Below are 27,902 nucleotides of genomic sequence, written 5' to 3'. Positions count from 1 at the left end.
CCCCCTACTTCCTTCTTCCTGGTCAGCTGGTGCCATAACCCCCTACTTCCTTCTTCCTGGTCAGCTGGTGCCATAACCCCCTACTTCCTTCTTCCTGGTCAGCTGGTGCCATAACCCCCTACTTCCTTCTTCCTGGTCAGCTGGTGCCATAACCCCCTACTTCCTTCTCCCTGGTCAGCTGGTGCCATAACCCCCTTCTTCCTGGTCAGCTGGTGCCATAACCCCCTACTTCCTTCTTCCTGGTCAGCTGGTGCCATAACCCCCTACTTCCTTCTTCCTGGTCAGCTGGTGCCATAACCCCCTACTTCCTTCCCTGCCTGCTTTCTCTCCTCAGCCATGTTAACTTTACAAGCCCGTCCTAACACTGAACAATCACGTGTCTGTGTGTTCAATGATATCAGTCTTTGTTCCACATCCGTGATTTTAAGTGGCTGGCTGCAAGATGGCTGGTGACCTGCTGCGGGAAAGGTCATGGTAATGCCATTTCAGTGGTCTTCCATTTCAGTGGTGATTCCATTTCAGTGGTGATGCCATTTCAGTCCATTTCAGTGGTGATGACATTTCAGTGGTGATGCCATGTCAGTGGTCTTCCATTTCAGTGGTGATGCCATTTCAGTCCATTTCAGTGGTGATGCCATTTCAGTCCATTTCAGTGGTGATGCCATTTCAGTCCATTTCAGTGGTGATGCCATTTCAGTCCATTTCAGTGGTGATGCCATTTCAGTCCATTTCAGTGGTGATGCCATTTCAGTCCATTTCAGTGGTGATGCCATTTCAGTCCATTTCAGTGGTGATGCCATTTCACTCCATTTCAGTGGTGATGCCATTTCACTCCATTTCAGTGGTGATGCCATTTCACTCCATTTCAGTTGTGATGCCATTTCAGTCCATTTCAGTTGTGATGCCATTTCAGTCCATTTCTGTGGTGATGCCACCGGAAGTTAACATGCTATCAATAGTAGTTCAGTTGAAATAATTACATGGTGTTTTGCGATGTAATAAACATGTTTAGTACATGTTTACAGTGTTACTCTGTGAGAATTTCACTGTGCCCATTTACACACACTGTATCCTGTGCATATGACGAATAAACTTGGATTTGATTTGAATTATAGTAAGGGAATGTAGTGAATTAGTTATTTTGTCAGAACAATTGACCAGTTGGAACACTAACTCAACATGAACCAATTTATATTGTTGTTCATTTCAGATGGAGAGGAGTCTCCCTGTGTAGGTCCATGATGGACATCGTCTTGACCACAGCAGCTGAAGGCCCCCTCCATGCTCATGTATGTACGTTGTTATGGCAACAATGGATGGAAACACGGACGTTGAGACCCTGTTGGCTGCGATCCACCTGGAGCGATACCTGAAGACCTTCCGACAGTCTGGCTTCCTCTTGGCCAGGGACCTCAGCCACCTAGACAATGGAGCTCTCATCCAGATGGGTGTAACTGCCACCGGACACAGGAAGAGAATACTGAGACTGGTCCAGCACATTCACAGGGCTACCAATCAGAATCAGTCGATTCCGGAGCCATTAGAGCCCTTATTGGACCGTTGTCAGTCTGAGTCTGACATTAATTCCACACCCATCCAATCAGGAGGGCCGAGGTCTGACCAAGGGGGCGTAACAGGGGATATTCCGTTTGAAGCTTTCTGGAATAGTTCCGTTCCGAACATTCCATCCATGTTGATGAACTCCGGGTCAGAACAGCAGCAGTACAATGGGAATGTTGTCATAAAACCGGTTCCAAAACCTAGAACGGTATTCTACATACACAAAACAGAACCCGCCCGGTTTCTCTCCTGTCCCGCATCACTGACACCACCAGATCCCCTGGTTCTAACCCTAACCAGGAAACCTTCTCAGGAATCTCTCTGCTTCACCATATTGGAAGGTTTGGCTTCAGGAGAATTTAACACTGACACAGTGATGGTGGGGCCTACCCCTAACCCTACACCTACCCCTGCCCTGAGACACAGCCTAAGCCTGAGAGAGAGGAGGCTGAGTAACTCCTCAGACTCTGGAGGTCCCCTGCCCCCTGTTCCCCCTCGGCTGAACCGAGGTACCCCTCCAGCCATGTTTAGTGGACCTACATCCACACCACCGTCATCTGGTGGAAGGACTGAACAAAACCAGGACCAGTGCATGTCAACCACACCTCCCTCATCCCCTTGTAACTATGACGACACTGGATTCCCCTCTTCGACCACTTCCCCTCCCGGCTCCCCGATGGAGATGGTCTCCAATGAGATCTACTGTGGCACTTCACCTGGCACAGCAGCTAGTAGTGGACGTATTCCCTGCAACGCTCCTCAAACACCACCACGGCCAGAGATCCACACCTCTCCTGAAAGAAATGGGTAGGTCAACGTCTGACTTTAACATCGTATACCTAATAAAGTAGGAATATAGACCACCGTCGAAAGAGAGAGAGAGAGTATTGTTTTGTGTATCTAATGTTTTGTGTTGTGTGTCTGCAGCACTTTAAGTAACAACTCATGTGAATCGTCCACCGGAGGTAAGTCTTACACACCACTTTCTGAAAGTAACTGTACAGATGGTTAAGTAAGACCTTATATCGACGTGTCATTCAGGCCTATAAATGACTCTTGACCTGTTTAAAAAAAAAAAATCAAGATCATTAGAGTTTTGCATTGCTAAAACGTTACTTTTTCACTTACACTTGAACATACAGTTTAAATGCTTTTATAACTGGTTATAATCATATATAAACCTTTTTTTTTAATAATAATATATTATATCAAGGCTTATAAACTTCCTCCACCACAGTCCCCATGGAGGACCCAGAGGAGGAGATCAGTCCCTACTGTGAAACGGTCTTCCAGACCAGACGACCACTGCAGCACTCTGAGGTGAGACTGGGACTCTGAGGATGTGTCACAAACTGCACACTATTCTCTATACAAGTGCTCTACGTTTGACCAGAGCCCCATAGGCTTTCCAGGAAAACATCAAATGGTGTCTGATAGTGCACTATATAGAGAATAGGGGGCCATTTGGAAAAGGACCTGAGTCTGTTATCTGGTTACAATAACCCATCAGGACCTGAGTCTGTTATCTGGTTACAATAACCCATCAGGAACTTTTTAAAATATATATATATATTTTCACCTTTATTTAACCAGGTAGGCTAGTTGAGAACAAGTTCTCATTTGCAACTGCGACCTGGCCAAGATAAAGCATAGCAGTGTGAACAGACAACACAGAGTTACACATGGAGTAAACAATTAACAAGTCAATAACACAGTAGAAAAAAAGGGGGAATCTATATACAATGTATGCAAAAGGCATGAGGTAGGCGAATAATTACAATTTTGCAGATTAACACTGGAGTGATAAATGATCAGATGGTCATGTACAGGTAGAGATATTGGTGTGCAAAAGAGCAGAAAAGTAAACAAATAAAACAGTATGGGGATGAGGTAGGTAAAATGGGTGGGCTATTTACCAATTGACTATGTACAGCTGCAGCAATCGGTTAGCTGCTCAGATAGCTGATGTTTGAAGTTGGTGAGGGAGATAAGTCTCCAGCTTCAGCGATTTTTGCAATTTGACCTGAGTCTGTTATCGGGTTACAAGAATAACCCATCAGACCTGAGTCTGTTATCAGGTTACAAGAATAACCCATCAGGACCTGAGTCTGTTATCAGGTTACAAGAATAACCCATCAGACCTGAGTCTGTTATCAGGTTACAAGAATAACACATCAGGACCTGAGTCTGTTATCTGGTTACAATAACCCATCAGGATCTGAGTATGTTATCAGGTTACAAGAATAACCCATCAGACCTGAGTCTGTTATCAGGTTACTACAATAACCCATCAGGATCTGAGTCTGTTATCAGGTTACAAGAATAACCCATCAGGACCTGAGTCTGTTATCAGGTTACTACAATAACCCATCAGGACCTGAGTCTGTTATCAGGTTACTACAATAACCCATCAGGACCTGAGTCTGTTATCAGGTTACTACAATAACCCATCAGGACCTGAGTCTGTTATCAGGTTACTACAATAACCCATCAGGACCTGAGTCTGTTATCAGGTTACTACAATAACCCATCAGGACCTGAGTCTGTTATCAGGTTACTACAATAACCCATCAGGATCTGAGTCTGTTATCAGGTTACAAGAATAACCCATCAGGACCTGAGTCTGTTATCAGGTTACTACAATAACCCATCAGGATCTGAGTCTGTTATCAGGTTACAAGAATAACCCATCAGGACCTGAGTCTGTTATCAGGTTACTACAATAACCCATCAGGACCTGAGTCTGTTATCAGGTTACTACAATAACCCATCAGGACCTGAGTCTGTTATCAGGTTACGAGAACCCATCAGAGTTATATTGTGTTTCGTGTTTGTGGTCACTTTGGCTCTCCTGACATTGATTGGTCACTTTGGCTCTCCTGACATTGATTGGTCACTTTGGCTCTCCTGACATTGATTGGTCACTTTGGCTCTCCTGACATTGATTGGTCACTTTGGCTCTCCTGACATTGATTGGTCACTTTGGTTCTCCTGACATTGATTGGTCACTTTGGCTCTCCTGACATTGATTGGTCACTTTGGCTCTCATGACATTGATTGGTCACTTTGGCTCTCATGACATTGATTGGTCACTTTGGCTCTCATGACATTGATTGGTCACTTTGGCTCTCCTGACATTGATTGGTCACTTTGGCTCTCCTGACATTGATTGGTCACTTTGGCTCTCCTGACATTGATTGGTCACTTTGGCTCTCCTGACATTGATTGGTCACTTTGGCTCTCCTGACATTGATTGGTCACTTTGGCTCTCATGACATTGATTGGTCACTTTGGCTCTCCTGACATTGATTGGTCACTTTGGCTCTCCTGACATTGATGAATGTGTTTTCCATGTTGTGTTGTCAAAGGCGGAAAGGACCAACAGTGAAGGAAAGACCGGAATGACAAGAAAGGAGGAAGAGAAGCACAGAGAGGATCATGGGTAAGATTATTGTTTCTAGAGGAGTGGATAATACTTCAGGCTTTCCAATTTAACATCTTCTCACACAACTCTGACTACAGCCATGGAGAGAAAATGGTCTACTGCAGATTTAAAATGTTCCATGCTCTCCCATCTTTTCAATCCAATGTTGTTACCTGCTATCCGACACCGTATTCACTCTAGAGAAACTTAAAGCGGCTGGAGTCAAGGTTATTACAAATGCATCAATCAATTATGGAGACTGTCTTTACACTGCAGGACACCCAAACTCTCCTGGGCCCAACGTCTGTCCCACGCCCTCCACAGTGAGTCCCAGGGCTACAGCACAGTAGGAGAGGCAGCACCACCCCCTCACTGCCTCTCCTTACCCTCCAACCTGTACCCGTCGGAGCCAGATGAGGACCAGACGATATCCCCCTACGCCAGCTACACATCTCTCTCTGAGCAGACTGAACCCATCATCTGTGGCTGGCTGGATAAGCTATCACCACAAGGGTATGCCGGGTCCGGGTCTGGGTCTGGGTCCGGGTCCTGGTCTGGGTCCGGGTCCTGGTCCGGGTCTGGGTCCGGGTCCTGGTCCGGGTCCTGGTCCGGGTCCTGGTCTGGGCTGATGGTCCTATGCTCCTTTCCTCCCTCCGTCTTCTCCTCCCTTCTGAGGAACTGTCTCTGCCTCGTGTCTGTCCTCTCAAACCGGTGTGTCTCTTTCGTTCATTCGTTCTTTCTTTCTTTCTTCTCATTGTGTTTCTCCAGTCTGTGTTTGTGTTTCTTGCTAAATGCTAAACAGTTGATATACAGAGCCTTCAGAAATTATTCACAAATCTTGACTTTTTCCACATTTTGTTGTTACAGCCTAAATTTAAAATGGATTAAATTGAGATTTTGCGTCACTGACCTATACACAATACCTCATAATGTCAAAGTGGGATTATGTTTTATACATTTTTACTAGTTGATTAAAAATGAAAAGCTGAAATGAGTCAATAAGTATTCAAACCCTTTGTTATGACAAGCCTAAATAAGTTCAGGAGTAAAAATTAACAAGTCCCATGATAAATTGCATGGACTTTACCATAACAGTGTTAAACATGGTTGTTGAATGACTACCTCATCTCTGTCCCTCACACAAGTATCTGTAAGGTCCCTCAGTCGAGCAGTGAGTTTCAAACACAGATTTAACCACAACCAGGGAGGTTTTTTAATGCCTCGCAAAGAAGGACACGTATTCGTAGATGGGTAAACATTTAAAAAGCACATTTTGAATATCCCTTTGAGCATGGTGAAGTTATTAATTACACTTTGGATGGAGTGTCAATACACCTAGCCACTACAAATATACAGGTTTCCTTCTTAATTCAGTTGCCGGAGAGGAAGGAAACTGCTCTGGGATTTCACCATGAGGCCAATGGTGACTTTAAAACAGTTACAGAGTTTAATGGCTGTCACAGGAGAAAACTGAGGATGGATCAACAACATTGTAGTTACTCCACAATACTAACCTAATTGACTGAGTGAAAAGAAGGAATCCTGTACTGCACTGGTTCTCAATCCTGGTCCTGTTTTTGCCCTAGCACAACACAGCTGATTCAAATGGTCAACTCGTCATTTTTTATTTTTTATTTTACCTTTATTTAACCAGGCAAGTCAGTTAAGAACAAATTCTTATTTTCAATGACGGACTTGGAACAGTGGGTTAACTGCCTTGTTCAGGGGCAGAATGACAGAGCTGTACCTTGTCAGCTCGGGGATTTGAACTTGCTAGTCCAACGCTCTAACCACTTGGCTACCTTGCCACCCCAAATATATCAATCATGAGGCTTTCATTTGAATCATATTTGTAGTTCTAGAGCAAACATGTAAATGTGCACCCCTTTGGGTGCCGAGGACCAGGATTGAGAACCACTGCTGAACAGAATAAAACTATTCCAAAACATGCATCCTGTTTTGCAATAAGCCACTAAAGTAAAAATGTGGCAAAGAAATAAACTTTTTGTCCTGAATACAAAGTTGTTATATTTGGGGAAAATCCAACAAAACACATCACTGAGTAACACTCTTAATATTTTCAAGCATGGTGGTGGCTGCATCATGTTATGGGTATAATTGTCATCGGCAAGGACTAGGGAGTTTTATTTTAGGATACAAATAAATGTAACTGAGCTAAGCACAGGCAAAATCCTGAATGTTCCTGAGTGGCCTAAATACAGTTTTGAATTAAATCCATGTCAAGACTTGAACATGGCTGTCTATCAATAATTAACAACCAACTTGACATACTGAAGATTTTTTTTAAATGAAGTATTGTACAATCCAGGTGTGCAAAGCTCTTAGAGACTTACTCAGACTCACCGCTGTAGTCACTGCTAAAGGTGCTTCTACAAAGTATTGAATCAGGGGTGTAAATACTTATGTAAATGACCTGTATTTCTTAAAACATGTTTTCACTTTGTCATTATGGGGGTATTGTGTGTAGATGGGTGTTACGTGTTTTCATATTTTATCCATTTGAAATGCAGGCTGTAACACAACAAAATGTGGAATAAGTTAAGGGGTATGAATACTTTCTGAAGGCTCTGTCTCATGTCTGTCCTCTCAACCCTGTCTCTTCCTACTTCCCACTGGTCTCCAGTCTGTTTCGGTGTTTCTTGTTTTAAATGCTAATCAGTTCCTATCGGTCAACAGCTCTGCTTTGCTCTTGAAATGTTAGATTTCTTTTCTCCTTTTAAAAAAAATCAGTGGTATGAGAATCTGATCATTGTTATATTTGGCATTCTAGGAACTATGTATTCCAGAAACGCTATGTGAAGTTTGATGGCAAAAATCTGCTGTACTTCGGCAGTGAAAAGGTAGGCTCCTTTTTTCCTGAATGACGGACTGTACAGCATATTGATTGAGAGAACCAGGATTGTTCATCATGTGGCTCTTTACTATTGTCTCCAAGGACCCGTACCCCAAAGGAGTGATTCCTCTGGCTGCCATACAGATGGCCCGCATGGCCAAAGACAATAAATTTGAGATAGTGACAAGTCACAGGACGTTTGTCTTCCGGGCTGATAACGAAGGTAAACAAAAAAAGTACCTTAACAACAGCAATTCAAATCTCACACACAAGCAACTACAGACGTCAGTTGTCCCACTTCTCTACACTTCTCCCAAAGTGTGTTCTTGCTAATTCCCCGTCATTATTTTCAAAGCATTGGATATGTGTTGTTAAAACCAAGTGCATATTTTTAGGAGATTGTTGTAGGATCGGGACACAGCTATAGAGGAGTCCTCAGGGCATACAGGCAGATACAAACCATGTGACAACCTCTATGTTGGACAAAGGTTGACCTCAGTGAGACAAGATTGTTTCAGTTACTGTCATAAACTCCTAGTAGAATCTTCTTGTTTAGGACTTTATTTTAGGCTACTGATTCCTCTGGTATTTACCTATAAGGAAATCTGTTGGTGTCAATAGATAGTTTCTGATACAATTGGTAACTGACTGGTACAGAAGGGTAGTTGGTTTGAATCCATGCGACGCAAACAATAAATTCACATATTTTCTTGTGTTATTACCATTTTACCATAGACTTTCATAGTAAATACCTGGTATTTTTTTTGTACTATAAAATAGTTAGTATTACCACTATCTTTCTACCTGTCCCCTCTCAGTGCAGAGACATCAGTGGTGCAGTACCCTACAGGGGAGGGTGAAGGAACAGCTCGTGTTCGGGCGCCCTCGCTTCGGTCCTGGCAGCCACTGTCAGAGGAGTGGTCCTCTGGAGCTCAAAGGGACCAAGTCAAAAGTCTACGTGGCCATCAACACAGAGCAGGTCTGGCTGTACAAGACTGAGCAGTGTTTTAGGAATGGGATTGGAATCACGCTGATCGAGGCCAGAGGAGCTACGATTAGAGACGGCAAAGGAAAGAGCTTTGACCTCATCACACCTTACAAAACATTCAGGTTCGTATTTACCGACGTGGCAATAACATACATTTCTCTAGTTTTAGCAACAATAAAGTCTGTTCATCATGGACTTCCTACACTGCTGTTTCTGAAAGAAAAAGAAAAGAAAATGGTGATTGATTGTCCCTGTAGTTTCACAGCTGAGTCTGAGCGGGATAAGAGGGACTGGATGGAGGCTGTACAGGAGTCCATAGCAGAGACCCTGTCTGACTACGAGGTGGCTGAGAAGATCTGGTCCAACAGGTTTAATAAGCTCTGTGCTGACTGCCAAGCAGTCAACCCTGACTGGGCCTCCATTAACCTCTGTGTTGTCATCTGTAAGAACTGTGCAGGTGAGACAGCGTTTCCCCTACTATTGTATAGGTGGGGTGGGCTCCCCCTCCCTAGCTCTGTTGCCCCCCCCCCTGCCTAAAAGAGTGGGGTTGCAGTTTGATGCCTGAGGGCCTAGTTGGGTGTTGCTTTGGGGGACTTAGCGTCCCGTCTGGTGAGTGTGACTGATGAGATGTCATTGGCAGCTGTTGGCCAGGTGTCTTAGTTATCAGCCCATTGTCATGAGCCACAACAGTTTAATTCTCACCTGTGGTGTTGTAGCACACCTGTGGTGTTGTAGCACACCTGTGCCAGGTGACGTGCTATGTTGCTCTAGAAGTGTTTCCAAATACAAACATCATGTCCCTCTCTCGTGGTTCTCTCTAGCGAGGCAGCGCCTTGAGTGTCCTGTTACCAACACAATACCACCGTCTCGTACCAGGAGAGTGATTTATGGAGGTCTTTTGTCCCCTTTTCCCCTGCAGGTCAACACAGAGGTCTGGGGACTATGGTGTCTAAAGTACAGAGCCTGAAACTGGACACCAGCGTGTGGAGCAACGAGATCGTCCAGGTGAGAGGAAAGGGAACGGTTCTTCATGGAGAAGGAAAGGGAACGGTTCTTCAGGGAGAAGGAAAGGGAACGGTTCTTCAGGGAGAAGGAAAGGGAACGGTTCTTCAGGGAGAAGGAAAGGGAACGGTTCTTCATGGAGAAGGAAAGGGAACGGTTCTTCAGGGAGAAGGAAAGGGAACGGTTCTTCAGGGAGAAGGAAAGGGAACGGTTCTTCAGGGAGAAGGAAAGGGAACGGTTCTTCAGGGAGAAGGAAAGGGAACGGTTCTTCAGGGAGAAGGAAAGGGAACGGTTCTTCAGGGAGAAGGAAAGGGAACGGTTCTTCAGGGAGAAGGAAAGGGAACGGTTCTTCAGGGAGAAGGAAAGGGAACGGTTCTTCAGGGAGAAGGAAAGGGAACGGTTCTTCAGGGAGAAGGAAAGGGAACGGTTCTTCAGGGAGAAGGAGAACGGTTCTTCAGGGAGAAGGAAAGGGAACGGTCCTTCAGGGAGAAGGAAAGGGAACGGTCCTTCAGGGAGAAGGAAAGGGAACGGTCCTTCAGGGAGAAGGAAAGGGAACGGTTCTTCAGGGAGAAGGAAAGGGAACGGTTCTTCAGGGAGAAGGAAAGGGAACGGTTCTTCAGGGAGAAGGAAAGGGAACGGTTCTTCAGGGAGAAGGAAAGGGAACGGTTCTTCAGGGAGAAGGAAAGGGAACGGTTCTTCAGGGAGAAGGAAAGGGAACGGTTCTTCAGGGAAGGGGATGGGAAAGAATCAGGGGGAAATGCTCATGTTTATTTTAGTCAAGCGGCAAAATATTTTCTAAGGATACTGAAATTGGTTTGTTTTGTTGTGTATCAGATACTTCTCGCCACTTTTACCTCCAAAAAAATCCATTATATTGGAACAGTTTTTAAATATATTTTGTACGTTTTTAAGTTGAAAGTCAGATGATAGACTGTGAATATACTAAAACCCTCATGACTTCCCTTTTTTATTCTGTGTTTGTGTTCGTCAGCTCTTCATAATGTTGGGGAACGACCGAGCCAATGAGTTCTGGGCGGCCAGGTTATCTCCAGCCGACGGGTTAGACTGTGACGCCACACCGGACCAGCGGAAGGAGTTTATCATCCATAAGTACCGTGAGGGGCGCTACCGACACCCCCACCCCAACTTCAACACACAGGAGGAGCTGCTCAAGGTACAAGGAACACAAATTTTATAGATTTCAAATGTATAGCTGCTATAAGAGGATTCAAAGGACGTGTGTTTCGGGCTCTCGAGTGGCACGGCGGTCTAAGGCACTCCATCTCAGTGCAAGAGGCGTCACTACGGTCCCTGGTTTGAATCCAGACTGACTTGCCGAGTTAAATAAAGGTTCAAGATAATAAAAAGTATAGGTTATATTATTATATTCATACCATTAAACCCTTAACACTAGTGTACAAGGTGCACGAATGGAGAACATTTTCTAGTTTGTATTGAAGGAACAATTAAATTACTATCTGTCTTGACTGCCTTGGCTGACTGCTGTGCCTCACAGTAGAAACACATGGAGGGACCCTACCCTTACAGTAGAAACACATGGAGGAGGGACCCTACCCTTACAGTAGAAACACATGGAGGGACCCTACCCTTACAGTAGAAACACATGGAGGAGGGACCCTACCCTTACAGTAGAAACACATGGAGGAGGGACCCTACCCTTACAGTAGAAACACATGGAGGAGGGACCCTACCCTTACAGTAGAAACACATGGAGGAGGGACCCTACCCTTACAGTAGAAACACATGGAGGAGGGACCCTACCCTTACAGTAGAAACACATGGAGGAGGGACCCTACCCTTACAGTAGAAACACATGGAGGGACCCTACCCTTACAGTAGAAACACATGGAGGAGGGACCCTACCCTTACAGTAGAAACACATGGAGGAGGGACCCTACCCTTACAGTAGAAACACATGGAGGGACCCTACCCTTACAGTAGAAACGCATGGAGGGACCCTACCCTTACAGTAGAAACGCATGGAGGGACCCTACCCTTACAGTAGAAACACATGGAGGAGGGACCCTACCCTTACAGTAGAAACACATGGAGGAGGGACCCTACCCTTACAGTAGAAACACATGGAGGAGGGACCCTACCCTTACAGTAGAAACACATGGAGGGGCCCTACCCTTACAGTAGAAACACATGGAGGGACCCTACCCTTACAGTAGAAACACATGGAGGGACCCTACCCTTACAGTAGAAACACATGGAGGGACCCTACCCTTACAGTAGAAACACATGGAGGGTACAGTAGAAACACATGGAGGGACCCTACCCTTACAGTAGAAACACATGGAGGAGGGACCCTACCCTTACAGTAGAAACACATGGAGGAGGGACCCTACCCTTACAGTAGAAACACATGGAGGAGGGACCCTACCCTCACAGTAGAAACACATGGAGGGGGGACCCTACCCTTACAGTGGAAACACTTGGAGGAGGGACCCTACCCTTACAGTAGAAACACATGGAGGAGGGACCCTACCCTTACAGTAGAAACACATGGAGGGACCCTACCCTTACAGTAGAAACACATGGAGGAGGGACCCTACCCTTACAGTAGAAACACATGGAGGGGCCCTACCCTTACAATAGAAACATATGGAGGGACCCTACCCTTACAGTAAAAACACATGGAGGAGGGACCCTACCCTTACAGTAAAAACACATGGAGGAGGGACCCTACCCTTACAGTAAAAACACATGGAGGAGGGACCCTACCCTCACAGTAGAAACACATGGAGGAGGGACCCTACCCTTACAGTAGAAACACATGGAGGGACCCTACCCTTACAGTAGAAACACATGGAGGAGGGACCCTACCCTTACAGTAGAAACACATGGAGGAGGGACCCTACCCTTACAGTAGAAACACATGGAGGGACCCTACCCTTACAGTAGAAACACATGGAGGAGGGACCCTACCCTTACAGTAGAAACACATGGAGGAGGGACCCTACCCTTACAGTAGAAACACATGGAGGAGGGACCCTACCCTTACAGTAGAAACACATGGAGGAGGGACCCTACCCTCACAGTAGAAACACATGGAGGGGGGACCCTACCCTTACAGTGGAAACACTTGGAGGAGGGACCCTACCCTTACAGTAGAAACACATGGAGGAGGGACCCTACCCTTACAGTAGAAACACATGGAGGAGGGACCCTACCCTTACAGTAGAAACACATGGAGGAGGGATCCTACCCTTACAGTAGAAACACATGGAGGAGGGACCCTACCCTTACAATAGAAACACATGGAGGAGGGACCCTACCCTTACAGTAGAAACACATGGAGGAGGGACCCTACCCTTACAGTAGAAACACATGGAGGAGGGACCCTACCCTTACAGTAGAAACACATGGAGGGGCCCTACCCTTACAATAGAAACATATGGAGGGACCCTACACTTACAGTAAAAACACATGGAGGAGGGACCCTACCCTTACAGTAGAAACACATGGAGGGACCCTACCCTTACAGTAAAAACACATGGAGGAGGGACCCTACCCTCACAGTAGAAACACATGGAGGGACCCTACCCTTACAGTAAAAACACATGGAGGAGGGACCCTACCCTTACAGTAGAAACACATGGAGGGACCCTACCCTTACAGTAGAAACACATGGAGGGACCCTACCCTTACAGTAGAAACACATGGAGGGACCCTACCCTTACAGTAGAAACACATGGAGGGACCCTACCCTTACAGTAGAAACACATGGAGGGACCCTACCCTTACAGTAGAAACGCATGGAGGAGGGACCCTACCCTTACAGTAGAAACGCATGGAGGAGGGACCCTACCCTTACAGTGGAAACACTTGGGAGGAGGGACCCTACCCTTACAGTGGAAACACTTGGAGGGACCCTACCCTTACAGTAGAAACACATGGAGGGACCCTACCCTTACAGTAGAAACACATGGAGGAGGGACCCTACCCTTACAGTAGAAACACATGTTGGGACCCTACCCTTACAGTAGAAACACATGGAGGAGGGGCCCTACCCTTACAGTAGAAACACATGGAGGAGGGGCCCTACCCTTACAGTAGAAACACATGGAGGAGGGGCCCTACCCTTACAGTAGAAACACATGGAGGGACCCTACCCTTACAGTAGAAACACATGGAGGGGCCCTACCCTTACAGTAGAAACACATGGAGGAGGGACCCTACCCTTACAGTAGAAACACATGTTGGGACCCTACCCTTACAGTAGAAACACATGTTGGGACCCTACCGTTACAGTAGAAACACATGGAGGGACCCTACCCTTACAGTAGAAACACATGGAGGAGGGACCCTACCCTTACAGTAAAAACACATGGAGGAGGGACCCTACCCTTACAGTAAAAACACATGGAGGAGGGACCCTACCCTTACAGTAAAAACACATGGAGGAGGGACCCTACCCTTACAGTAAAAACACATGGAGGAGGGACCCTACCCTTACAGTAAAAACACATGGAGGAGGGACCCTACCCTTACAGTAAAAACACATGGAGGGACCCTACCCTTACAGTAAAAACACATGGAGGAGGGACCCTACCCTTACAGTAGAAACACATGGAGGAGGGACCCTACCCTTACAGTAGAAACACATGTTGGGACCCTACCCTTACAGTAGAAACACATGTTGGGACCCTACCCTTACAGTAGAAACACATGGAGGGACCCTACCCTTACAGTAGAAACACATGGAGGAGGGACCCTACCCTTACAGTAGAAACACATGGAGGAGGGACCCTACCCTTACAGTAAAAACACATGGAGGAGGGACCCTATCCTTACAGTAAAAACACATGGAGGAGGGACCCTACCCTTACAGTAAAAACACATGGAGGAGGGACCCTACCCTTACAGTAAAAACACATGGAGGAGGGACCCTACCCTTACAGTAAAAACACATGGAGGAGGGACCCTACCCTTACAGTAAAAACACATGGAGGAGGGACCCTACCCTTACAGTAGAAACACATGGAGGAGGGACCCTACCCTTACAGTAGAAACACATGGAGGAGGGACCCTACCCTTACAGTAAAAACACATGGAGGAGGGGCCCTACCCTTACAGTAGAAACACATGGAGGAGGGACCCTAACCTTACAGTAGAAACACATGGAGGAGGGACCCTACCCTTACAGTAGAACACATGGAGGGACCCTACCCTTACAGTAAAAACACATGGAGGGACCCTACCCTTACATTAAAAACACATGGAGGGACCCTACCCTTACATTAAAAACACATGGAGGGACCCTACCCTTACATTAAAAACACATGTTGGGACCCTACCCTTACAGTAAAAACACATGGAGGAGGGACCCTACCCTTACAGTAGAAACACATGGAGGAGGGACCCTACCCTTACAGTAGAAACACATGGAGGAGGGACCCTACCCTTACAGTAAAAACACATGGAGGAGGGACCCTACCCTTACAGTGAAACACATGTTGGGACCCTACCCTTACAGTAAAAACACATGTTGGGACCCTACCCTTACAGTAGAAACACATGGAGGAGGGACCCTACCCTTACAGTAGAAACACATGGAGGAGGGACCCTACCCTTACAGTAGAAACACATGGAGGAGGGACCCTACCCTTACAGTAGAAACACATGGAGGAGGGACCCTACCCTTACAGTAGAAACACATGGAGGAGGGACCCTACCCTTACAGTAAAAACACATGGAGGAGGGACCCTACCCTTACAGTAAAAACACATGGAGGAGGGACCCTACCCTTACAGTAGAAACACATGTTGGGACCCTACCCTTACAGTAGAAACACATGTTGGGACCCTACCCTTACAGTAAAAACACATGTTGGGACCCTACCCTTACAGTAGAAACACATGGAGGAGGGACCCTACCCTTACAGTAAAAACACATGGAGGAGGGACCCTACCCTTACAGTAGAAACACATGGAGGAGGGACCCTACCCTTACAGTAGAAACACATGGAGGAGGGACCCTACCCTTACAGTAAAAACACATGGAGGAGGGACCCTACCCTTACAGTAAAAACACATGGAGGAGGGACCCTACCCTTACAGTAAAAACACATGGAGGAGGGACCCTACCCTTACAGTAAAAACACATGGAGGAGGGACCCTACCCTTACAGTAGAAACACATGGAGGAGGGACCCTACCCTTACAGTAAAAACACATGGAGGAGGGGCCCTACCCTTACAGTACAAACACATGGAGGAGGGACCCTACCCTTACAGTAGAAACACATGGAGGAGGGACCCTACCCTTACAGTAAAAACACATGGAGGAGGGGCCCTACCCTTACAGTACAAACACATGGAGGAGGGACCCTACCCTTACAGTAGAAACACATGGAGGAGGGACCCTACCCTTACAGTAGAAACACATGGAGGAGGGACCCTACCCTTACAGTAAAAACACATGGAGGGACCCTACCCTTACAGTAAAAACACATGGAGGGACCCTACCCTTACATTAAAAACACATGGAGGGACCCTACCCTTACAGTAGAAACACATGGAGGAGGGACCCTACCCTTACAGTAGAAACACATGGAGGAGGGACCCTACCCTTACAGTAGAAACACATGGAGGAGGGACCCTACCCTTACAGTAAAAACACATGGAGGAGGGACCCTACCCTTACAGTAGAAACACATGGAGGAGGGACTCTACCCTTACAGTAGAAACACATGGAGGAGGGACCCTACCCTTACAGTAGAAACACATGGAGGAGGGACCCTACCCTTACAGTAGAAACACATGGAGGGACCCTACCCTTACAGTAAAAACACATGGAGGAGGGACCCTACCCTTACAGTAGAAACACTTGGAGGAGGGACCCTACCCTTACAGTAGAAACACATGGAGGAGGGACCCTACCCTTACAGTAGAAACACATGGAGGAGGGACCCTACCCTTACAGTAAAAACACATGGAGGAGGGACCCTACCCTTACAGTAGAAACACATGGAGGAGGGACCCTACCCTTACAGTAGAAACACATGGAGGAGGGACCCTACCCTTACAGTAGAAACACATGGAGGAGGGACCCTACCCTTACAGTAAAAACACATGGAGGAGGGACCCTACCCTTACAGTAGAAACACATGTTGGGACCCTACCCTTACAGTAAAAACACATGTTGGGACCCTACCCTTACAGTAGAAACACATGTTGGGACCCTACCCTTACAGTAAAAACACATGTTGGGACCCTACCCTTACAGTAAAAACACATGTTGGGACCCTACCCTTACAGTAGAAACACATGGAGGAGGGACCCTACCCTTACAGTAAAAACACATGGAGGAGGGACCCTACCCTTACAGTAAAAACACATGGAGGAGGGACCCTACCCTTACAGTAGAAACACATGGAGGAGGGACCCTACCCTTACAGTAAAAACACATGGAGGAGGGACCCTACCCTTACAGTAGAAACACATGGAGGAGGGACCCTACCCTTACAGTAGAAACACATCGAGGAGGGACCCTACCCTTACAGTAGAAACACATGGAGGAGGGACCCTACCCTTACAGTAAAAACACATGGAGGAGGGACTTTACCCTTACAGTAGAAACACATGGAGGAGGGACCCTACCCTTACAGTAGAAACACATGGAGGAGGGACCCTACCCTTACAGTAGAAACACATGGAGGAGGGACCCTACCCTTACAGTAGAAACACATGGAGGAGGGACCCTACCCTTACAGTAGAAACACATGGAGGAGGGACCCTACCCTTACAGTAGAAACACATGGAGGAGGGACCCTACCCTTACAGTAGAAACACATGGAGGAGGGACCCTACCCTTACAGTAGAAACACATGGAGGAGGGACCCTACCCTTACAGTAAAAACACATGGAGGAGGGACCCTACCCTTACAGTAGAAACACATGGAGGAGGGACCCTACCCTTACAGTAAAAACACATGGAGGAGGGACCCTACCCTTACAGTAAAAACACATGGAGTAGGGACCCTACCCTCACAGTAGAAACACATGGAGGGACCCTACCCTTACAGTAAAAACACATGGAGGGACCCTACCCTTACAGTAAAAACACATGGAGGGACCCTACCTTTACAGTAGAAACACATGGAGGGACCCTACCCTTACAGTAGAAACACATGGAGGAGGGACCATACACTTACAAAGAGAAACACATGGAGGAGGGACCCTACCCTTACAGTAGAAACACATGGAGGAGGGACCCTACCCTTACAGTGGAAACACTTGGAGGAGGGACCCTACCCTTACAGTAGAAACACATGGAGGGACCCTACCCTTACAGTAGAAACACATGGAGGAGGGACCCTACCCTTACAGTAGAAACACATGGAGGAGGGACCCTACCCTTACAGTAGAAACACATGTTGGGACCCTACCCTTACAGTAGAAACACATGGAGGAGGGGCCCTACCCTTACAGTAGAAACACATGGAGGAGGGACCCTACCCTTACAGTAGAAACACATGGAGGAGGGGCCCTACCCTTACAGTAGAAACACATGGAGGAGGGGCCCTACCCTTACAGTAGAAACACATGGAGGGACCCTACCCTTACAGTAGAAACACATGGAGGGGCCCTACCCTTACAGTAGAAACACATGGAGGAGGGACCCTACCCTTACAGTAGAAACACATGTTGGGACCCTACCCTTACAGTAGAAACACATGTTGGGACCCTACCCTTACAGTAGAAACACATGGAGGGACCCTACCCTTACAGTAGAAACACATGGAGGGACCCTACCCTTACAGTAAAAACACATGGAGGAGGGACCCTACCCTTACAGTAAAAACACATGGAGGAGGGACCCTACCCTTACAGTAAAAACACATGGAGGAGGGACCCTACCCTTACAGTAAAAACACATGGAGGAGGGACCCTACCCTTACAGTAAAAACACATGGAGGGACCCTACCCTTACAGTAAAAACACATGGAGGAGGGACCCTACCCTTACAGTAGAAACACATGGAGGAGGGACCCTACCCTTACAGTAGAAACACATGGAGGAGGGACCCTACCCTTACAGTAAAAACACATGGAGGAGGGACCCTACCCTTACAGTAGAAACACATGGAGGAGGGGCCCTACCCTTACAGTAGAAACACATGGAGGAGGGACCCTACCCTTACAGTAGAAACACATGGAGGAGGGACCCTACCCTTACAGTAGAACACATGGAGGGACCCTACCCTTACAGTAAAAACACATGGAGGGACCCTACCCTTACATTAAAAACACATGGAGGGACCCTACCCTTACAGTAAAAACACATGGAGGGACCCTACCCTTACATTAAAAACACATGTTGGGACCCTACCCTTACATTAAAAACACATGTTGGGACCCTACCCTTACAGTAAAAACACATGGAGGGACCCTACCCTTACAGTAGAAACACATGGAGGGACCCTACCCTTACAGTAAAAACACATGGAGGAGGGACCCTACCCTTACAGTAGAAACACATGTTGGGACCCTACCCTTACAGTAAAAACACATGTTGGGACCCTACCCTTACAGTAGAAACACATGGAGGAGGGACCCTACCCTTACAGTAGAAACACATGGAGGAGGGACCCTACCCTTACAGTAGAAACACATGGAGGAGGGACCCTACCCTTACAGTAAAAACACATGGAGGAGGGACCCTACCCTTACAGTAAAAACACATGGAGGAGGGACCCTACCCTTACAGTAAAAACACATGGAGGAGGGACCCTACCCTTACAGTAGAAACACATGTTGGGACCCTACCCTTACAGTAAAAACACATGTTGGGACCCTACCCTTACAGTAGAAACACATGGAGGAGGGACCCTACCCTTACAGTAAAAACACATGGAGGAGGGACCCTACCCTTACAGTAAAAACACATGGAGGAGGGACCCTACCCTTACAGTAGAAACACATGGAGGAGGGACCCTACCCTTACAGTAGAAACACATGGAGGAGGGACCCTACCCTTACAGTAAAAACACATGGAGGAGGGACCCTACCCTTACAGTAAAAACACTTGGAGGAGGGACCCTACCCTTACAGTAAAAACACATGGAGGAGTGACCCTACCCTTACAGTAAAAACACATGGAGGAGGGACCCTACCCTTACAGTAAAAACACATGGAGGGACCCTACCCTTACAGTAAAAACACATGGAGGGACCCTACCCTTACAGTAAAAACACATGGAGGAGGGACCCTACCCTTACAGTAGAAACACATGGAGGAGGGACCCTACCCTTACAGTAGAAACACATGGAGGAGGGACCCTACCCTTACAGTAGAAACACATGGAGGAGGGACCCTACCCTTACAGTAGAAACACATGGAGGAGGGACCCTACCCTTACAGTAGAAACACATGGAGGAGGGACCCTACCCTTACAGTAGAAACACATGGAGGAGGGACCCTACCCTTACAGTAGAAACACATGGAGGAGGGACCCTACCCTTACAGTAGAAACACATGGAGGAGGGACCCTACCCTTACAGTAGAAACACATGGAGGAGGGACCCTACCCTTACAGTAGAAACACATGGAGGAGGGACCCTACCCTTACAGTAGAAACACATGGAGGAGGGACCCTACCCTTACAGTAGAAACACGTGGAGGAGGGACCCTACCCTTACAGTAGAAACACGTGGAGGAGGGACCCTACCCTTACAGTAAAAACACGTGGAGGAGGGACCCTACCCTTACAGTAAAAACACGTGGAGGAGGGACCCTACCCTTACAGTAAAAACACGTGGAGGAGGGACCCTACCCTTACAGTAAAAACACGTGGAGGAGGGACCCTACCCTTACAGTAGAAACACATGGAGGAGGGACCCTACCCTTACAGTAGAAACACATGGAGGAGGGACCCTACCCTTACAGTAGAAACACATGGAGGAGGGACCCTACCCTTACAGTAGAAACACATGGAGGAGGGACCCTACCCTTACAGTAGAAACACATGGAGGAGGGACCCTACCCTTACAGTAGAAACACATGGAGGAGGGACCCTACCCTTACAGTAGAAACACATGGAGGAGGGACCCTACCCTTACAGTAGAAACACATGGAGGAGGGACCCTACCCTTACAGTAGAAACACATGGAGGAGGGACCCTACCCTTACAGTAGAAACACATGGAGGAGGGACCCTACCCTTACAGTAGAAACACATGGAGGAGGGACCCTACCCTTACAGTAGAAACACATGGAGGAGGGACCCTACCCTTACAGTAAAAACACATGGAGGAGGGACCCTACCCTTACAGTAGAAACACATGGAGGAGGGACCCTACCCTTACAGTAGAAACACATGGAGGAGGGACCCTACCCTTACAGTAGAAACACATGGAGGAGGGACCCTACCCTTACAGTAGAAACACATGAATTTCACGTGATCACATGTGAATTTAATGTGATTTAAATTAAACGTGAGCACACGTGAAGCCTTCCAAAAAACACTTCTAGTCTAAATGTGTATCCTTACAACAAAAACATGATTTCACATGTGGAAAGTCATGTGATTTTCATCATGTGAAATCATGTATTTTTCTGTCTGTAAGGATACACATTTAGACTAGATGGTATTGGTGGTAGTTTTAGTATCTGTAACCTATCATGCAGCTAGACTTTTACCCCAACAATAATGACATGGAATGTGCTTTTGAAACTATAAGAATTAGAGGAGATAAAAGGGGGGGGGGGGTGGAGACACATTTAGGGGGGCAATTGAATGGAGAGGGGACTTTTGGGAATTTGGGCTGAATGTCTGTCCCCGTGACTGTGGATGCTTTTAGTGGTGCATCAGCCTAATGCTTTCCTCTCTCTCTGTCTCTGTCTCTCCCTCTGTCTCTGTCTGTCTCTCTCTCTCTGTCTCTCTGTCTCTCTCTCTCTCTCTCTCTCTCTCTCTCTCTCTCTCTCTCTGTCTCTCTCTCTCTCTCTGTCTCTCTCTCTCTGTCTCTCTCTCTCTCTCTCTCTCTCTCTCTGTCTCTCTCTCTGTCTCTCTCTCTCTCTCTCTCTCTCTGTCTCTCTCTCTCTGTCTGTCTCTCTGTCTCTCTCTCTCTCTCTCTGTCTCTCTCTCTCTCTCTGTCTGTCTCTCTGTCTGTCTGTCTCTCTGTCTGTCTGTCTCTCTCTCTGTCTGTCTCTCTCTCTGTCTCTCTCTCTCTCTCTCCCTCTACCCGGTAGGTTCTGTGTACTGCTGTGACCCAGCAGAACCTGCTGAAGACAGTCACCCAGATCTTTACCGAGGCAGAGGCGGTCCGATCCCGCCTCGCTGCCTCTAATGGATATGACAAGCATCTGTCTCAGGAATACTCCCGCTCACAGGACACCTCGGGTAAGGCAGGGGACAGGCTTTATCTCCCTCCTGGACATTATTTTTACTGCGTTATGTCACTATTATGCGACCGTGCAGTATAAGGTCGTGTAACTCAGCAACCGGCAATGGTTTGATAAAGAAACCCAGATAACCTTTTGGATGGTTATCATCAGAACATCTGTCTGTCCAGTTTGTGAAATCTATACATACATTTTTATATTTCTGTGATTACATTTTTTTTTAAAGAATTCTGTGAAATTATTACATCGTAAAGGTATTTGGGGCCGCAGGGCAGCGTAGTGGTTAGAGCGTTGGACTAGTAACCAGAAGGTTGGAAGTTCAAACCCCCGAGCTGACAAGTTACAAATCTGTCATTCTGCCCCTGAACAAGGCAGTTAACCCACTGTTCTTAGGCTGTCATTGAAAATAAGAATTGGTTCTTAACTGACTTGCCTAGTTAAATATAGGTCAAATTTAAAAATTCACCCAGAGCTGCTTTTCTGGAAGTTTTTGAGTGTTTTGTTGCAGGTTTGTGTATCCTGGAACCGTTTTGCTAGCCGAGCCTTTGTGATGTAACAGTTGGGTCTTTCTCTGTATGTTCTCTTGGAGAGCTGCTGGAGTAAAAGATTAACAGAGTTCAAGCTTTCTCTGTTCAAACAGCACAACTAGAATAATGGACGTATTTTAAAAACAGAAACCTTTCTAAACAACCCATCCGCATTTCAATTAGTAAGTTAAATGAAATGAAGCATCGCGTTTCTTATCATTTCTAAAGTATGTATCGTCTTGTAAATGTGTTTTTATTATGACTTATTCATGAAAGGTGTTATAAAGTTTGACTTAATGTTTTGCCCTGTTTGCCTTAGACCACAACGTGATGGCTAGACTCAAAACTTGTCCATATCTTCGTCATGTTGTTCTCTGCTGTTTTCCTCAGACCACAGTGTCTATGATGAGATTATGCAGGCCGTGCTGCACTCCGGCTACCTCTACAAGTCAGCCTCAATGAACAAAGGGACATTATCCAGGAAAACCCGAGAAGGTGTGTGTGTGTGTGTGTGTGTGTGTGTGTGTGTGTGTGTGTGTGTGTGTGTGTGTGTGTGTGTGTGTGTGTGTGTGTGTGTGTGTGTGTGTGTGTGTGTGTGTGTGTGTGTGTGTGTGTGTTGATGGGTGATAACAGCACACCACTTGGCACGGGTTGAATAGAGGAATAGTGCCTCCTCAGTAACATCAGTATAAAGGCCTGTAGAGAACAAAGTACTTTATAGGACAAAATACTGACTGTGCCAATACTGTTCTGTTAGGAAATACACTACTCACTGTTAGTGGCTGGAGTCTGTACAGTAAAACAGAGTTTTGTGATTTAGAAAGTTACTCATAGTGACTTGTAGTTTATTTCTCTTTAAAAATACAGCCCGTCATAAAATTGAAAAAGTGAATTTATTTAGAAAGGTACCTCGATTTACCGTCTTCTTCATTGCATTTGTTTGCTCTAAAAGCCGAAAGATGGAGATTCTGAAGTGTGGCAACGCATGACTATCAAGACAGTAACAGGGTATATTTCTGCTGTTATTTATCTGCCCCCCCCCCTCCAGATTTCCAGAAGTACTGGTGCACGGTGGAGAGGTCTCTTCTGTTCTACGAGTCGGACCGATGTCCTGATCCAAGCATGAAGATCAACGTCAAAGACATCGTCTGTCTGGGGGTCAGCAGGCCGGACTCCTGCAACAACAACGGCTTCATCGACAGGTTAGAGGACCAATCACGGCACAGTAACTAACGTAGGCGGCCAATCGCACTGTCTATCTCACAACACGCACGTGGAAAGGATATATTTAGCTTGAAATGGTCACTGCCACCCACTCAATGTACAGGCATCTGGGGGCGGCAGGGTAGCCTAGTGGTTAGAGCGTTGGACTAGTAACCGGAAGGTTGCGAGTTCAAACCCCCGAGCTGACAAGGTACAAATCTGTCGTTCTGCCCCTGAACAGGCAGTTAACCCACTGTTCCCAGGCCGTCATTGAAAATAAGAATATGTTCTTAACTGACTTGCCTGGTTAAATAAAATAATTAAAAAAATCTACCAACTAGTGTTGATCTAATGCCCTTCACGTATGTTCCTGGGTGTTGTTGTAGGTTCCTCTATACGTTTCAACTGTACCTGTCCTCAGAGAAGCTCTATCAGTTTGGATTGGAAACTCCTGATGCGCTGCAATGTTGGGTCAAGGCCATCGGAAAGGTATGAGATGACTTTCTATCCCCACAGAGTGCAATGCCGGCGCACTGATACGGCCAATTCTCAGCTTTACTGATGTAGTTAGAGCTCTTCCAGCTCACAACGTTGTAATGTCCCTCTGCATAAAGCCCCCCCCCCTTTACAGTGAAGTGTCCCCTCCTTTCTAACCAACACTGTCTATGTACTGTACTAGCCTGGGATGTCTGCTCAGTGTGCCCTCCTTTCTAACCAACACTGTCTATGTACTGTACTAGCCTGGGATGTCTGTTCAGTGTGCCCTCCTTTCTAACCAACACTGTCTATGTACTGTACTAGCCTGGGATGTCTGTTCAGTGTGCCCTCCTTTCTAACCAACACTGTCTATGTACTGTACTAGCCTGGGATGTCTGTTCAGTGTGCCCTCCTTTCTAACCAACACTGTCTATGTACTGTACTAGCCTGGGATGTCTGTTCAGTGTGCCCTCCTTTCTAACCAACACTGTCTATGTACTGTACTAGCCTGGGATGTCTGTTCAGTGTGCCCTCCTTTCTAACCAACACTGTCTATGTACTGTACTAGCCTGGGATGTCTGTTCAGTGTGCCCTCCTTTCTAACCAACACTGTCTATGTACTGTACTAGCCTGGGATGTCTGTTCAGTGTGCCCTCCTTTCTAAACAACACCGTCTATGTACTGTACTAGCCTGGGATGTCTGTTCAGTGTTCCCTCCTTTCTAAACAACACTGTCTATGTACTGTACTAGCCTGGGATGTGTCTGTTCAGTGTTCCCTCCTTTCTAACCAACACTGTCTATGTACTGTACTAGCCTGGGATGTGTCTGTTCAGTGTTCCCTCCTTTCTAACCAACACTGTCTATGTACTGTACTAGCCTGGGATGTGTCTGTTCAGTGTTCCCTCCTGTATTTGAACCACTTCCTGTGTTGTCTTCCTCAGGCCGCCACACCTTTAAGCTGCCACTGCCTGCTAGCGAGGGAGTTTGAGCGGGTGGGAGTGCTGCGTTACAAGGCCATGCGGGACCCTTCTCAGTGGAAAGAGGGCTATTTTGTCCTTCAGAAGTCTAACCTGTTCATCTGCCCAGGGAATGACGGAGCAGCTGAGGACATTATCAACCTTAAACGTCTGCAAGAGCTCAGTGAGTCTCCTGTCCTGACCAAAGCTTTACTGGCACTGTGTGGAAATGCAGTTGCTCAAATACTGTTTGGCAACTCCTTACTGAAACATTGACCATGTTATGCCCCAACTAGGAATTGCAATAAAGCTGACAACAAAGGAAGTACTATAGTCATTGAAAACCCGGCCGACTATAAAGAGAAAGCCTACTGCCAGCTTGAGACATTTCTCTGCCTTAACTACACCAAGCACTGTTTTCTTTGAGCAACTGTCTGCTGATGAGTGATTTGGTCCGTCTTCCATTTGTTCTGTGTTTGTCTCCTAGGTATAGTAACTGAGAACCAAAACCATGAGAAGAAGGAAATTCTGGTTTTGGTTGAAAAAGGAAGGTTGGTTTTCAGTCTCTTCCTGTTTTCATTCAATACATATGTAATTACACAAGTATGTCAACATATCAAGGCTAGTTTGACACCTAAATTATACCCAGCCAGGGGGGAATGGAAATTCCAGAATGAGAATAATTTGACCATGAAAATACATTTTTTGGGGGAGCTGGATTGAGTGATTTTACAGTAGTGATTTTACAGTAGTGATTTTCTCTGAAACTTCACCTCCTTGAGTATCGACATGTCCCACCCCAGGACACTACACCTCCAGGGGATGGGTCGGTTAGACTTCTCCCTGTGGTACGCAGACATCCAGAGAGCTGCTGGAGGGAAGGGCAACACCCTGAGAGAACAGCAGCTCAGCAGGAATGATATCCCCATCATCGTAGACAGCTGCATCGCCTTCATCACACAGTATGGTAAGGGAAGAGACTGGGTATTCTACTCCATTACACAGTATAGTAAGGGACGGGTCTGGGTATTCTACTCCATTACACAGTATAGTAAGGGAAGGGTCTGGGTATTCTACTCTATTACACAGTATAGTAAGGGACGGGTCTGGGTATTCTACTCTATTACACAGTATAGTAAGGGACGGGTCTGGGTATTCTACTCCATTACACAGTATAGTAAGGGACGAGTCTGGGTATTCTACTCCATTGCACAGTATAGTAAGGGACGAGTCTGGGTATTCTACTCCATTGCACAGTATAGTAAGGGAAGAGTCTGGGTATTCTACTCCATTACACAGTATAGTAAGGGAATAGTCTGGGTATTCTACTCCATTACACAGTATAGTAAGGGAAGAGTCTGGGTATTCTACTCCATTACACAGTATAGTAAGGGAAGAGTCTGGGTATTCTACTCCATTACACAGTATAGTAAGGGAAGAGTCTGGGTATTCTACTCCATTACACAGTATAGTAAGGGAAGAGTCTGGGTATTCTACTCCATTACACAGTATAGTAAGGGAAGAGTCTGGGTATTCTACTCCATTACACAGTATAGTAAGGGAAGAGTCTGGGTATTCTACTCCATTACACGGTATAGTAAGGGAAGAGTCTGGGTATTCTACTCCATTACACGGTATAGTAAGGGAAGAGTCTGGGTATTCTACTCCATTACACGGTATAGTAAGGGAAGAGTCTGGGTATTCTACTCCATTACACGGTATAGTAAGGGAAGAGTCTGGGTATTCTACTCCATTACACGGTATAGTAAGGGAAGAGTCTGGGTATTCTACTCCATTACACAGTATAGTAAGGGAAGAGTCTGGGTATTCTACTCCATTACACAGTATAGTAAGGGAAGAGTCTGGGTATTCTACTCCATTACACAGTATAGTAAGGGAAGGGTCTGGGTATTCTACTCCATTACACAGTATAGTAAGGGAAGGGTCTGGGTATTCTACTCCATTACACAGTATAGTAAGGGAAGAGTCTGGGTATTCTACTCCATTACACAGTATAGTAAGGGAGGAGTCTGGGTATTCTACTCCATTACACAGTATAGTAAGGGAAGAGTCTGGGTATTCTACTCCATTGCACAGTATAGTAAGGGAAGAGTCTGGGTATTCTACTCCATTGCACAGTATAGTAAGGGACGAGTCATTCTACTCCATTGCACAGTGTAGTAGTATTCTACTCCATTGCACAGTGTAGTAAGGGAAGAGTCTGGGTATTCTACTCCATTACACAGTATAGTAAGGGAAGAGTCTGGGTATTCTACTCCATTACACAGTATAGTAAGGGAAGAGTCTGGGTATTCTACTCCATTACACAGTATAGTAAGGATCCACAAGATCACTAGAAAATGCAGAATCCTCTATCCTCTGGGTATTCTACTCCATTACACAGGGAAGAGTCTGGGTATTCTGCTCCATTACACAGGGATAGAGGATTCTGCATTTTCCAGTGATAGGATCCACAGCATTTAATACATTTTCAGTGGAGGTAATCCCCCCCTGTTAAAGTATACAATACAGGACTCTCATAA

The 27,902-nt window shown here is 46.4% G+C and overlaps 1 protein-coding gene across 2 annotated transcripts in view; it reads left to right on the top strand.

Moving 5' to 3' along the window:
* The window catches only part of arap3 (ArfGAP with RhoGAP domain, ankyrin repeat and PH domain 3), a 70,758-nt gene that overhangs the window by 25,594 nt on the left and 17,262 nt on the right, over positions 1–27,902 (top strand). Inside the window, exons 2-19 of one of the 2 annotated variants that reach the window (XM_046296168.1) lie at positions 1,211–2,367; positions 2,488–2,525; positions 2,798–2,880; positions 4,929–5,002; positions 5,261–5,497; positions 7,776–7,845; positions 7,941–8,061; positions 8,657–8,948; positions 9,084–9,283; positions 9,746–9,831; positions 10,820–11,002; positions 22,043–22,193; positions 23,113–23,217; positions 23,771–23,924; positions 24,312–24,414; positions 25,345–25,543; positions 25,847–25,910; positions 26,163–26,326. In XM_046296168.1, coding sequence (XP_046152124.1) covers positions 1,292–2,367; positions 2,488–2,525; positions 2,798–2,880; positions 4,929–5,002; positions 5,261–5,497; positions 7,776–7,845; positions 7,941–8,061; positions 8,657–8,948; positions 9,084–9,283; positions 9,746–9,831; positions 10,820–11,002; positions 22,043–22,193; positions 23,113–23,217; positions 23,771–23,924; positions 24,312–24,414; positions 25,345–25,543; positions 25,847–25,910; positions 26,163–26,326 — 3,400 coding nt within the window. In that variant the 5' untranslated portion in view covers positions 1,211–1,291. Of the gene's footprint in view, positions 1–1,210; positions 2,368–2,487; positions 2,526–2,797; positions 2,881–4,928; positions 5,003–5,260; positions 5,498–5,551; positions 5,696–7,775; positions 7,846–7,940; positions 8,062–8,656; positions 8,949–9,083; positions 9,284–9,745; positions 9,832–10,819; positions 11,003–22,042; positions 22,194–23,112; positions 23,218–23,770; positions 23,925–24,311; positions 24,415–25,344; positions 25,544–25,846; positions 25,911–26,162; positions 26,327–27,902 lie in introns of those variants that run through there. The other variant, XM_046296169.1, reaches the window with a different exon arrangement.

The sequence above is a fragment of the Oncorhynchus gorbuscha genome, linkage group LG13, assembly GCF_021184085.1.
Source record: "Oncorhynchus gorbuscha isolate QuinsamMale2020 ecotype Even-year linkage group LG13, OgorEven_v1.0, whole genome shotgun sequence".
NCBI lineage: Eukaryota > Metazoa > Chordata > Actinopteri > Salmoniformes > Salmonidae > Oncorhynchus > Oncorhynchus gorbuscha.
The sequence above is the reverse complement of the archived record's forward strand: the minus strand, read 5'-3'. Positions and strand labels throughout refer to the sequence as shown.